This window comes from Calonectris borealis, chromosome 20 (genome assembly GCF_964195595.1).
Source record: "Calonectris borealis chromosome 20, bCalBor7.hap1.2, whole genome shotgun sequence".
NCBI lineage: Eukaryota > Metazoa > Chordata > Aves > Procellariiformes > Procellariidae > Calonectris > Calonectris borealis.
The window spans coordinates 7,120,447-7,133,135 of NC_134331.1; the positions used below are offsets into that span (position 1 = coordinate 7,120,447).

Here is a 12,689-nt window from a genome sequence, read left to right on the forward strand (position 1 = left end):
ATTTTAGAAAGTTACATGAAAATACTTACACACACACACACGTACCTGCTTCGCCTTCTTTCTCTGCTTCTTGATCTTTTGTGGTCTCGTGAACGGCTGCATCTTCTGTCAGATGTTCTGCTTGAATGCCTACTCCGTGAACGACTCCTTTTACGTCTCTCTCTATCACGAGCCCTCTCTTTTTCCTTTTCTTCTTCTTCACGTCGTCTCTTCCTTTCCCGCTCTTCTCTTTCCCGTTCCCTCTCTTTCTCTCTCTCTTCTCGTTCTTGTTTCTCTTTTTTTAACCTGTCATCACGGTCAGGTTCTTCTGTTCTTTTTCGTAACTTTTCCTTAAAAAAAATTTCACAGAAAGAAATGAAGATTAATCAAGATAAATCATTCAATATAACTTAGTTTATTCATTCTGAGGATGTGTGAGCTTAAAAGTTTTAAAATCTTTTTTCCCAAACAAAGGATGGCATACATAGAAGCACTTCCTAAAATCCCTGAAACGGAAATCATTTGTCTTGCAGAACTTTTTTTGCTTGTCATTCCCAAAAGAACAGAGGCCACACAACAGTTCTTTACAAAGACCACAAAAAACTCCCACCTGAATTTACATCTTTGCTTATATCTAGTGTAAACACATACCACAAAGAATGTCAGGGCAAGCACAATGCTAAATGTGCAGTGGGATTCCATTTAATTTTCATATATCATCTTTGGAGTATTTCACCCACTTGAGAAAGTCCACTGGACAGTCTTTTGTTTACCATAGGAAGCCTCCAAGCAATTTTTTACAGTCACCAACTGAAGAGATACTTACTTTTAAATCTTCTACAGTAGCTTTTATTTTGGCATAACCCATGTGCTGCTTTCCCATCAAGTGGTCATCTACCCTGGACTGTGCATCTCCTACAATTAAAAAGGCTCCACAAACTTCACAAACTTCCATTTGCTTTTCTTGGGCTGCAAAGCTCTCAATTGTCTGCAAAAGAAAAATATTCTATAAAGCAAAAGAAAAGTTTTAGCAAGAAGCCAGTGAAGAGGTTTAGAACTTTACTGTTACTGTTGTCAAATCCTAGGCACTAGTGAAAGCTGAAAATCACATACGCGCATTCGTAAGCCACAAGGAAAGAGTCTATTAGAAAACACACAAAACAAACCCTGTTCCTCACTGCAAAGGATTAATAAGTATATAGCCATATCTGCAGCTTCGTTGCAATCTCAGGATTAAGAAAAATAAAAATCAGTTTTCTCTTAAGACGATTTCTTTGGCATCAACTGAAATGTCTGGAGCAGCAGAATAACCATTGAATACGTCTTAAGGAATGAAAAGACTACAATATCCCATGAAGAAATACAAAAAGGAACGCTGGGCTTGTATTTAAAATGATGGTGGTGAAATTAACTCACTGTTTCAACAGACATACGAGAAGTATGCTGGAATTTCAACATAAACCCAAGTGATTATTGCTGTGCGATATTCATGAAGTACATAGTATGGACACACACACTATTGCCTGCAACATTTAAGAACTTCTAAAAAATAAAACAGGATTCACAATTTGAGCATATTACTAAACACCGAAATATAAGGTTTAAACTTAAGCTCCTTTTTGTTGACAGGAACTTGCTACTTAACACATTACCTTTGGTTTCTGTAGCTCTCAAAGTCAGACAGATGCCTGTCTCTAGTCACAGCCCTAACACGAGGGCTTTTTGTAACACAGTCAGATTGGTAATTCAGTGAAATAATACTGCGGAGGCTACACAGCAAAGTTTAACTGAGACCTGAACTAGAGTAAGATGCAAGCTCATCTCCAGGACTGCTGTGTAAATAACTTCATAATTCGGTGCATGAAACCCACTCTCAAGGTAGCATGCTAAATCAACATACTGAATTGACATATTTAAATGTCATGTTGTCGTCTAATAAATTCTGCACAGAACTCGCATGCCTTCAGGATGGATAAGGTGATTAAGAACGTACTGTTGCACCAAATTTTGAAATAAGTCTGACAGAACTACAAACACATTACTTACTGAAGTTGTAGACCTCAGCAATTCTCTCTCTTCCTTTAACTGTTCAACAAGTTTCATCATTCCTTGTGCCTCTTCCACCTTTCCTTCTGAACCTAGTTCTTCAATCTAAAGGACAATAGAAAAATTCAACTATAATTTTTAAACAAGTAACAAAAGCAAGAGATCTTTCTTACAGGGGGTAAAAAAACCCTCACCTGTTGTAGAAGTACATCAATTTTGTCAGTTAACACCTGAATCTTCTCTTCATTTTTACCGGTAGGTCCTGCTCCCTGCCAAACAGTACAAGTGTTTTGGTTTTTTGTTTTGTTTTGTTTTAGTTAAAAAAAACTTTAACACACACGAATGTATGTCTTCTCATATTCTAGAGACACTGCAGGAATAACCTCCTCCTGCCTCTTCTCCCATGAAGACCTACTAATAATAGTCTAGTCAAGCGTAAAATACTCCTCAACACAGCTTACTCCACTCCTGCTGAGAGAACCAAGTTCTAGTCACACTATTCCTCCTAAATCAACAAAAACATTCAAGGTCCTGGCCCATAAAAGGTAAGACATCTGAATTCAAAGTCCTAAATTTAAACGCTGAAACAGCCATGCAGCTATTATGTATCTTTGCAGACACTCAAGTATGACTTAGAAGTTCCATGGGCTCTGAAATTTAACTTTTGAGCATAAACGCAAAAAGAATCTCACTTCATCCAAAATGTACTTGTTAGTAGTAAAAACAATGTATTTTACCCGAAGAGACAAGGTTAAGAGAACATGAAGATGCTATCTAGAGGAAAAATTGCCTCAATGATTCTTCTAGACTCACCCCAGAAGACTGTTGATTCTGTGACAGTGCCAAACGAGCATGGCCTCTTCGAATCCTGCGTTCCACCTCTGCAAGTAAGCTTTGTAAATAGCGTAAGAAGTCTCTTTCATAGCCCACTTTCATAAAACGAGAGCTCTTCTCGTACCTGGTAAAATATTTTAAAAATGAAAGCTCACGTCACTCCATAACATATGCAAAACAAATAATAAAACCGGCAATGTTATAAATTCTTGCTCAAGGTAAGAGAACATTATACATTTAATAAATATTTACATATATAAATCAAAAAGCAATTAGTTTCTCATGGCTGGGTTGCTTTTAGAAAATTTCAAGCATACTAGAAACATTATTTGCATTAACATATCAACCAGCATACTTACTGTTTACGTAGATTTTCATCATGAATTTTTTCACAAGGACCTAAAAAGACCACACAAAAAGTTTAAGCTTGCATTCTTGAATGCTGTACTCACACTCCATCAGCATTTGTTTGTACACCACGATAGAACAGAGCTATACACACTTCCCAGGGACTTTTACGCCTGCCTTTCTGCTTCCTTTGCTTGGAGTTTGAAAGACACGTTAAAGAAAAAGAATGCGAATATGGTTTAGTAATTATAAAACCAAAGGAGATTCTGAATAACATATGAAGTCTTCATATAAAATAGAACTTCCAGATCAAGTTCTACATCGGTAAAACTACACGAACAAAGTAACACCTCAAACACCTGAGGCCATAAGAAAAAAAAAAAAACAAAAGGAAAAGTGACATATGAAGGGTAATTTAACAAGCACTTTCTAAGCTCCAGACAGTGTTCTTTGAAATAAAGAACTGGCTACTTAAAAAGCTGATCTTCAGAGTAAAATTAGGAGGTTATGTGGCTTGAGTTCATGAAGGGAGTCATGTTAAAATTCCCCACCTTCCCCAGCGTATCAAACTCTTCAATGGACTTGAAAATTAACACCAAGACAAGAATCCTGTTTTTCCTAGTTATCATCTCCAAACTACATGTTGTTCGCACACCATCACTTGAAAGCTACTAGTAATTTAGAGATGCCTTCAGTAATAACTATTACAGTAAATGAGTCTCTAACATAAAGAAGCTCAAAAATGTATACTCACACAAAAATAAGTTAAAACCCTGCCCAGGTAGAATAAACCAAACTAGAAGCCAGCACTTCAGGAGGAGAAAACCACCCCACACCCAATAATTTAGCTTACACTGTAAGAAGAAAAAAAAAAAAAAGTTTTTTCACTTAGAGGAAGTAGGATCTAGAATAAATATTGCTCTTAACATACTAAATCACTGGCAATCCTTTAAAAATAAAAAAGCCTATTTTCAAAGTGTTTTGACAGAACATTAAACAATAAAAACGTAGTTTGCAAACAAAAGTTCAATTGTAATTACATGTAAGAGAATAGAAGTTACAAGACTTACAGACTTACCTAAATCAGAACGGGTATTTGTAAATAATTCAGCTGGGCAAAAGCCACAAAGGTAGTATTTACAAACCTGACAGGGGAGAAGAAACAGGCATCATTTTTTTTTCTCATGAATTAGCAATTTTAGGTAATTGCTTCTGTTTTCTAAAATACAGTGTAAAAATCCGCTTTGCATACTGCAAAATTTCTGAAAATTTTACACAGGTACACTCTCTATCTTTGTGTTACTTGGTAGCAGTAAGTGCTACAAGGTGCATCTTAAGGACAAAATACCAAAATTCTTACTTTCCATTGCAATAACGGTATTTCTTAATTTTACTGCTAAATATTTAAGATTACAGGAAAGTGTCATCTATTTGTAAATACAATATAGTATTTGATATTTCCAAAGGAATTAAATCAGATTGGACTATTAAATAAGTTACTGTGAAATTCCTTAACTGTGAAAGCCTACAAGGGGTGAGAATGTCTGCCATGGAAGCATGAAAGCAAGTTCCTCTTCGCTTGTCTGTAACAATTTTGTGTCAGCCTGCATTTCTTCAATGCTACTGGCTTGGAGAACAGGAGCCTTCAGCATTCAAACATGAGGTACTGCCTCAAGGATTCTGCTATCAATTAAAAGCCTTAAGAACACACACAATAACTGTCCAAAAGCTTCCCCATTCCAATGCTTTTAAAAATCCCTACTTTAAGAATGATACGCAAAAAGACACTGTATACCTCTTAAGGCAGACACAGAAGACATTCATTTTAACCTGGTTTCCTGCAAACTAAAAAAGGGTTTGTTCTGTTTCTACATAGCCTATTTTTACATTAGCAAGTCAGGTTCTGTTTGATAACAGAAAAATACCACCAGGAAGTTAGGAAAAAACCAACCTGCTAGCCTACCCAGTAAATACTTAACATATGATGGGATAAAACCAGCTTTTGTTGAAAAGATTATTCAACCTCACCCACGAGCACGGGCTTAGCTAGTCAAGTTGGTCAGTTCTTGAAGTTCATACACAGAAATATCTCCCGTCTATCCCTAAGAACAGCCAAAAAGATAAAATCAGAAATACTTTCACCCCTAACTTCATAAGCAATCTTAGATAATTAATTCTTCAACAGACCCCTCCCCTAGACATGATTGCCATTAAGTAAGTGTCAATCCAAAACTAGCCTGGACATTCTTCTAACATGTCTTTTATGTTACACCAGTTTCTAATATTTGGCAAATCCAATAACTGCTACTGCGTATTACAGCCTAGTTCTAATACTCTCACATATACTGTGGACAAAGATTTGCAACATTATTTCCTAAGATACATTTTGAGGTAGTTTAACAAACAGGGGTGAAGAGACACCCCCAAACCCGACCCCATACCAACACCTCACTGAAATGCCTGTGACACCAGTTGATCAAATTAGATCAGTCTGATTTATTTTTCCATGCTAACTGCCAGACTGCAGATCAGACTACGGAAATTAAAACTGGACTGACTGCTTTACTGATTACACAGAAAAACAATCAAGCTTTCTACTAACAAGCCATGGACACAAAACAAAACAAAAATCTCTTTTATTATATAATTTGAATACTTCTCCCGTGATCCAGGTTATGACACTGTGGACCCTATCTGAAGCAATTATCAAGAATAGTTAAGAAAACACCACACAAAATGACAAATTTTTTTCTTCTCAGGAAGCAATGAGAAAGTTACTGGACAAAATCTGGTTTCAGAATCTGCGCTCTTCTCTGAAAGCTGCAATATCCTTTGTTTTAATATCAAGTTGTTTCAAGGGAGCAGTTTCTGGGATGAACTGTACTAGTCAATAGAAATATAATTTCTTTCTACATTCTCTTTCTCCTCCATTTTCTCATCCTCACATCCAAGTATTAGGGTCAGTGAAAGGGCATTTCCCCCCAAAAATTTCAGGGATCAATTAGCCAATTTCCTAAGACATAGAGAGCACAATAATAATGGTCTGACCATATTATGCTGTAAAAAGAGTAGTAGAACATCGTCTATAAGCTCAAAAATTATGAAACTGGCCTGTAACATTTTCAAATAAGTAGCAACAAAAGGAGCAAAGGAAAAGTTATTAGAGGCAGAAGTATGATGAAGGGGGAAAAAAAAAAAAATCAAAAAAACCAAAAAAACAAACCACAACACCAGAAATCATTAAAATGATTTCATGAAGCAGCACTGCTAGGAAAAACCTGTTCTTATGAGCTGATAGTTAGAGCCAAAAACTGTAGTGACCAGTACTAAAATATGCAGCTTAAACATGTGTCACACATTGTATTAATTATTTATATATTAAAAAAAACCCAACAACTAAAACTACATGCACTGTAAAGCTGCAGTAATTTTCTCCTAACTAGCTTTGGATGCAATGATACCTAGTGAATTCCTTGACATGCTCTCCTAAGAGGCAGCCTGCAGAGAAGAACATAGATTAGAGTGGTTCAGACTAGTGTGTCTGCAGCAGTTTTCTCTCTCTCTCATACCTATTTCATTATGCTCTTCAACTGATTTTGCTTCAACAGAAAAACACTACTTGAGAGAATCTTGCAGCTCTCTTGAAAGGTATCACTCTGGCTTAGCTTCACAGTGTGGTACATCTGCCTTGACAAGCCGTAGATGCCAGTCAGCTGCACTTACAGTTGGTCTTAAGTAATCAATGATGAGTAAGAACAGCAAGGGCCAAGAAAAGGCCGAAGCATCACACAGCCATTAAAGGACTGAAACAGAGGTGATACACTTCAAATGGCATTAGTCATCCAGGGCTTATCAGACTGCTGCACTTAGCCCAAGTCAGAAGTAATATGGAAATTCATTCCATATCTGCAGAAACAGAGCAACAGGCAGTTTAGTATGCATATTTACCTATGCAGGTAACAAGCAGTTATTCCTTTTTGCTGAATTATTCTGATGACTCCGCTACCAAGAAGGTGTAACAGAGAGGAATGTTACTGTCAGACTATTGCCAGCAGGATTAGCCATAACTTGTATCTCAAAGCCCATAGGGTCTCACATTTCGATAAGACACTAGAACAAATACAGACAGACACTTGGAACTTTCCACTGCTTCATCTCAAATTCACTAATCCTTGAAATCTCTCGGAGGTGGGAAAGTAGCATCCTTCACCTCAAAGTTGACTAAGCTGACAGCAAGAATGGCTAGCTCTTCCAGAGTCTGTGAACCAATTCAAAGCTTTCCTATATAAAGAAACTATTGACAGCTCTGTATCATTAACACTTCCACATTAACATGTTCCTCTTCTGCAAGAAATTATTTACCGATGGAGATCAGTATAACTGTAATAAACAATTATGTAAGCAAATTCCTTTAGGCAGACAATTCCTAGTAAAAAGGCTGAGAATAAAATCCAGCAGGTTGTAGCTTACACACTTAAAACTAGAAAATTCCTTCACATAGAAGAGTTCTTTGAAACCATTAAAGTTCACATGCATCAGACATTTTATGAGCAATGCCAACCCACCCAAAACCAAACAAACATAAGCTCTTCTCCCAACCCCCACTCTTAGAGATAACCTTCCATTACTAATATTCTTCCAAAACAAGTTACACTTAAGTCCTCCACCCCTCATCCCCTGGAGAATTATGTTCTGAGATTCCATCTAGATGCAAACCAATTTAGGTCTTTGGCATCAAAAAGGTAAAAGTGTAACACATCATAAATAGCTAATACCATCAAATCATAATTTAAGTACAGAACCTACATTTTGAGAAACTGCATTCCTATCAGAGATAACTGCTCACGGTCATTTGTCCATAACAGCTCTCCACCCCTCCCCACTTTCTGAAAACACTGAATTTACCTTGAAGGAACCATCACAATCTTAAAGCCTTGTATGAAGCATGGGTAGTCAATGCTGGGCTTTCTTGTGCTACAGAACAGCCTCAGAACTCTTATGCAATCGCTGTTTCCACATGAACTTGTTTTGTATAGGTGGCATATTAAAGCAAGAATGCGTGAATCAATAAAGTTACTGTTCCAGAAATATACTTTGTCTACAGATATGACAGTAAGCAGAAAGACTAAAATATATGATACTCATAATTTCCTCCTGCATACGAAACAGAAAGTCTTTATGCCAAAACTAGAACTGATCATCTAAGGACATGCTGCAATACTGAAATATACAGCAACTGGGATTTTATTTTTTTTAAGATTAAAGGCTTTAATCATGTCAAAGTTTTAAAGGAAGAACTTAAGCTCTACAAAAGGCTTTACAATACATGACAACATGTTTCATGAGAACCACAAATAAATGCTCAGCTGTCACACACTCTGCTTCCACACCTTCAAAACAACTTACTCCTATCTTGTATTTCATTGCATCTTCCATATAGTTTTTGCTATCCACCTAGATGCAATTTACAAATGATGAAGAAAAGAGAGATGAGCTTGTTTTGATAACCTTCCATATCTAAAACTGATGAAATGTGACACAAAATCCTAAACTTTGGTATGAGTACAACATGCTTACATTGAAAAGGCTACATGTTGATGTATGTCTAATTTTAAAAGAAGTGACATTAGCCTCTGTATTTCGTCTGAAAAGCAAAACAGCAGTCAAGCAGACGAATTAATGTTACTATTTGAACCTTATCCGTATTTCCTGTCTTTTAAAACACGTCAGCATTGCAAATTTAATCTTTAGGTGATGCAGGAAGTCAAACTGAAACACATGTTTTAACAGCAGTAAATTTTTTTTATAAACTTGTCAGTTGAATATAGGAATCTATGAAAACATTCCTTTCAGAGAGGTTGCATTTAATTATGGTCATATAAACTTCCTAAATAAAAGCAGGAGCAGAGCAAACAGCAGCAGTTCCTGCAAGACTGAAGGCTCAACCCTAAGCCTGTAAATTTCCCACTGGCCTCAAACACAGGACAGCTCTCCACTTTCTAAATTGTCAAAGGAGGGCTGGGAAGAAGAGACAAGGCCCATTTCCGGAACAACGAAAAACTGAACAACAGCTTAGAGGCAGATTCCTATGGTTACAGTCAATCTCTTCAGCCTAAAATTGAACAATTTGCTCATTTGAAGATGAAAAGTCATCTGAACTTGATTAAAGAGAATGAAGCAAAAAAAAAAACACCAAGAAAATAAAAATCTCTCACATTAAGAAATAAACCAAAACAATCCCCTTACCTATTCTACATGGACCAACATGGCTCAAGCCATTTACTTCATATTTCAAAAGCTGAACAACTCCTTCTTACTTTGAGCTCAGAATCAAAAGAAAATACGTAACTGAACACCTAACTGAACACTGGTATTTGGTTAATAAGAGAAGTCTAGAAAGACATTAAGAAAGTAATGAAAACTTCCTGAACTCACAATTTACTCCTGAAGTGCACAGCTTACCTATATAGCAGTATTTTTCAAGCAGGGCTTGGGGAGGGGAGGTGGGGGGTGGAAGTTCCTTGCACTTGCAAAATCTAAGGCAAGACAGATATTTGTCCTTATCAGATGCATTCTGAGATAAATTAAAACTTTTATTAGCCATCTTTAAAACGACATAACTCTCATTTTAAAACGTGAGATTCCCACCTCTGTGATCCAGATGCAATTTAGAACAGCCAAAAGCAAGTATTTCTGCCTCCTCCCAATTTAACAACGTCCCAAGAAAATGCTAAGGGGAGGAGGAGCTAGATGCTTTTTGCAGCTTAAACCACAAAAATTCGTTTCACACAGGTAATAAATAAACTCTTGTAACTGTGACACTTTCTTTTAACCTATACCGTAACTAAAAAAATATATCATGAACGGGGGGGGGGGAATTTTCAGCAGAGTGTTCAACTCTCCCAAAGAAGCAGCTATAGGAACTTTGTAACTACCATTGATTTTTTGTGAATAACTTACAATACGACTACAATGGATGTCACTAAAAGTCATCATTCATTAAAGCTCAACCATACCTGGGGAGAAATCCCACTGCAAATTATTATTATTTAAAAAGTCGTTTGAGCTATTTATTGCAGAAAATTGATGAATCACCACATCAACGAAAAATACGTAAGTACTACTAAGCAATAGTACTGTTTAGGTTAGGCCCCCCCAGAAGCTGTGGAACTCCTTTGACTGAGAAAGTAAGGAAGGAATCAAGCTTTTCCTAGCAAAATCCTCAGTTTCAAAAGTCTTATGGTTCTTCCTTGTGCTACAACCTCCAGATAGTCAAGCCAGTATGCTTGTACCCTTCTGTTTCCTTCCCCAATACCACACTCCAGAACAGATCCAGAGACACTTGTCTTCCAAACTACTAACATCTGTCTCATTTCCCTCCGTGCAAGCCAGCAGGCTTCTACTCAGAAAAGCAGAATTCCACAATCCCCGCCCCCCCAATACATTATTTTTCTTTTTCCCCACGGGAGATCTCAGCCATCAAGAGGCCTCTCGGAAACCCCGTTCCCGTTTATCGACACTCCGCGGAAAACACGCCACGGCGAACACAACCTCTCCCCCTTGCGCCGACACCCAAACACAAGGCCTCTCTCCTCCCTGCAGCCCAAACAACAGCGCAAGCCCTCTCGCACAGCCTTGCTATGGCGGGATCCTCCTCCCTCCCCGCCACTCGGTTCCTCCTACTCGTCTTAAGGCTCAGCGAGGTTCCCGCGCAACGGCCCGGGCCTAGCCCGCCCCGCGGCCGCCATGCAGGAGCTCACAGCCTCGGGCTCCGCACGAAGGGCCCAACCCGCACCCCCGCCAAAGCCCGGGGAACCACCCCCCCCGCCCCGCAGCCCGCACCTCATCCCTTCCCCCCGCCCCTGCTACTGTCCCCGGGCTGGGAGATGCTGTAGGTCCGCACCCGCGGCCCGCGTCGCTACGACAAAACCCCGGCCCTGCGCGGGGGATGGGAAGAGGGAGGGAGGGGAGAAGCTGCTCCGCTTCACTCACGCTCTCATGGTCCCACCGCACGTTGCTGCGCTTCTCATCCGGGGCCAGGTTTCTGTCCCGGCCCATAAGCTCATCTAGGAGCTGGGCGGCCGATATCATCGTGTCCTCCTGGCCGAATCCCCTCTCGCCAAACACCGCCGCCGGCTCCGCCGCCGCTCTCTTCCCCGACCGACCGCGCCGCCGCTGAGAGTGACAGAGACAAAATGGCGGCGCGGCTCCTCGCCCTGCCCACAATGCACCGCGCGCCTGCTAACCGCCTCTGGGGCCTGGCGGAGCGCGGGCTGGGCTCGCCGGCGGCCTCGCGTGGGGGCGGCCGCCGCGCTCCTCGCCCGGCCGGGGCCTGCCGGTTCGAAATGGCGGCGGGGAAGAACGGGGACGGGGCTGGTCCCCTTCCCGCGGCCCGGCCTGGGGATGTCGTCGTGTGCGCGGCCGCTGAGGGGTCCGATGGGTGAGGAGGTGCCGAGGAGGCACCACCTCCGGGAAATAACGCCACAGAGAAATACCCCACCGGTGCGTGGCTGGGCGTGAGGGACGCCAGGTGCCGCGCAGGCCGGTGTCCTGCCCCGTGGGGTGTCATGGCGCTGGGACGCGGCCCAGGCGCAGGGTGCTGTGGCAGGAGCCTTTGCAATGCTGCTCATGGCTGGAGGCAGAGGACGCGGCACCTCGAGGGTTGTCACAGTCCCCTCTGCTCCCTGGCAGGGTCAAAGGCACCGAAACCATCCCTGATGCTCGTCCTCCTGAGTGCTTCCAGCAGTGGGTATTCCCTTAGGAATTCTACCGCCACATTGGGGGGGGGGGGGAAAATCCCTCAAATCTAACCTAAATCTTACTGTTTGATCTCGGAACCAGTTTCTGCTAATTTTGTTGGTTTTTTTTTTTCCTTTCTAGATGTGACTTTATACCTCATTTTTGCTGAATTTCACATACCAGTTTTCAACTATTTCCCAGTTTCTCAAAATCATTTTGAAATCCTAAATGCATGAAATTCATTAAATTTTTAATCAAATTATATTTTTTTGAAGATCTTGAAGTCTTTATTCGTGCTGATCCTGTAAAACCCACAGGACTCACAGCAGACTTGCTCAGAATCACGAAGGGCTCATGCAAATGCCAGCAGAGTTTCGGAAATCTGTCCGTAACACCTCCATTATGCAGCGCTGCAAGGCACCACGAAGTTCTTTCAAGCTTTGCAATTTTTGTAATGATTTAACAACCCACTGGAACTTGGGTTGGAAGAGTGTAACTGAAATAAATGCAACACAACTTGTATGAACTTTCAGTCTTAATATCCTACAGTCTGGGTTTGGGGACGGGATGGGAGGCGAGTGTTTGCTTTAGAAAACGGGGACAGAACTGGGCTGTGTTTCAGCTTCTTTATGTTGCTCCAATTGCATGAAGAAAACAAACGGGTCCATTGGAGCCTAACTACTGCAGCTGTCCCCAGCAAGCCGGCATGGTCACACAGAGCAGACTAGAACAGAAATGCTAGG

The 12,689-nt window shown here is 40.4% G+C and overlaps 2 protein-coding genes across 25 annotated transcripts in view; one reads left to right on the plus strand and one right to left on the minus strand.

Annotated features, from left to right (window-relative positions):
* Nucleotides 1-2,406, plus strand: part of LOC142090986 (ankyrin repeat domain-containing protein 40-like) — an 18,915-nt gene extending 16,509 nt beyond the window's left edge. The window contains exon 6 of the mRNA XM_075169664.1: nucleotides 2,391-2,406. The gene's annotated coding sequence lies outside the window, so the exon portion shown is untranslated. The remainder of the gene's footprint in view (nucleotides 1-2,390) is intronic.
* The window catches only part of LUC7L3 (LUC7 like 3 pre-mRNA splicing factor), a 19,746-nt gene extending 7,854 nt beyond the window's left edge, over nucleotides 1-11,892 (minus strand). For 13 of the 24 annotated variants that reach the window (XR_012676683.1, XR_012676684.1, XR_012676682.1 and 10 more), the window contains exons 1-8: nucleotides 11,200-11,432; nucleotides 4,286-4,352; nucleotides 3,219-3,258; nucleotides 2,839-2,983; nucleotides 2,220-2,294; nucleotides 2,026-2,130; nucleotides 806-985; nucleotides 46-329 (exon numbers count right to left, since the gene is read on the minus strand). Coding sequence is in view for 20 of the 24 variants with exons in the window: in XM_075169656.1 (XP_075025757.1) it covers nucleotides 46-329; nucleotides 806-985; nucleotides 2,026-2,130; nucleotides 2,220-2,294; nucleotides 2,839-2,983; nucleotides 3,219-3,258; nucleotides 4,286-4,352; nucleotides 11,200-11,298 (995 nt within the window). In the remaining 4 variants the exon portion in view is untranslated. Of the gene's footprint in view, nucleotides 1-45; nucleotides 330-805; nucleotides 986-2,025; nucleotides 2,131-2,219; nucleotides 2,295-2,838; nucleotides 2,984-3,218; nucleotides 3,259-3,961; nucleotides 4,062-4,285; nucleotides 4,353-4,723; nucleotides 4,888-11,199 lie in introns of all 24 variants that reach the window. The other 11 variants (XR_012676685.1, XM_075169658.1, XM_075169657.1 and 8 more) reach the window with 4 other exon arrangements.
* Nucleotides 11,893-12,689: the final 797 nt, after the last annotated feature.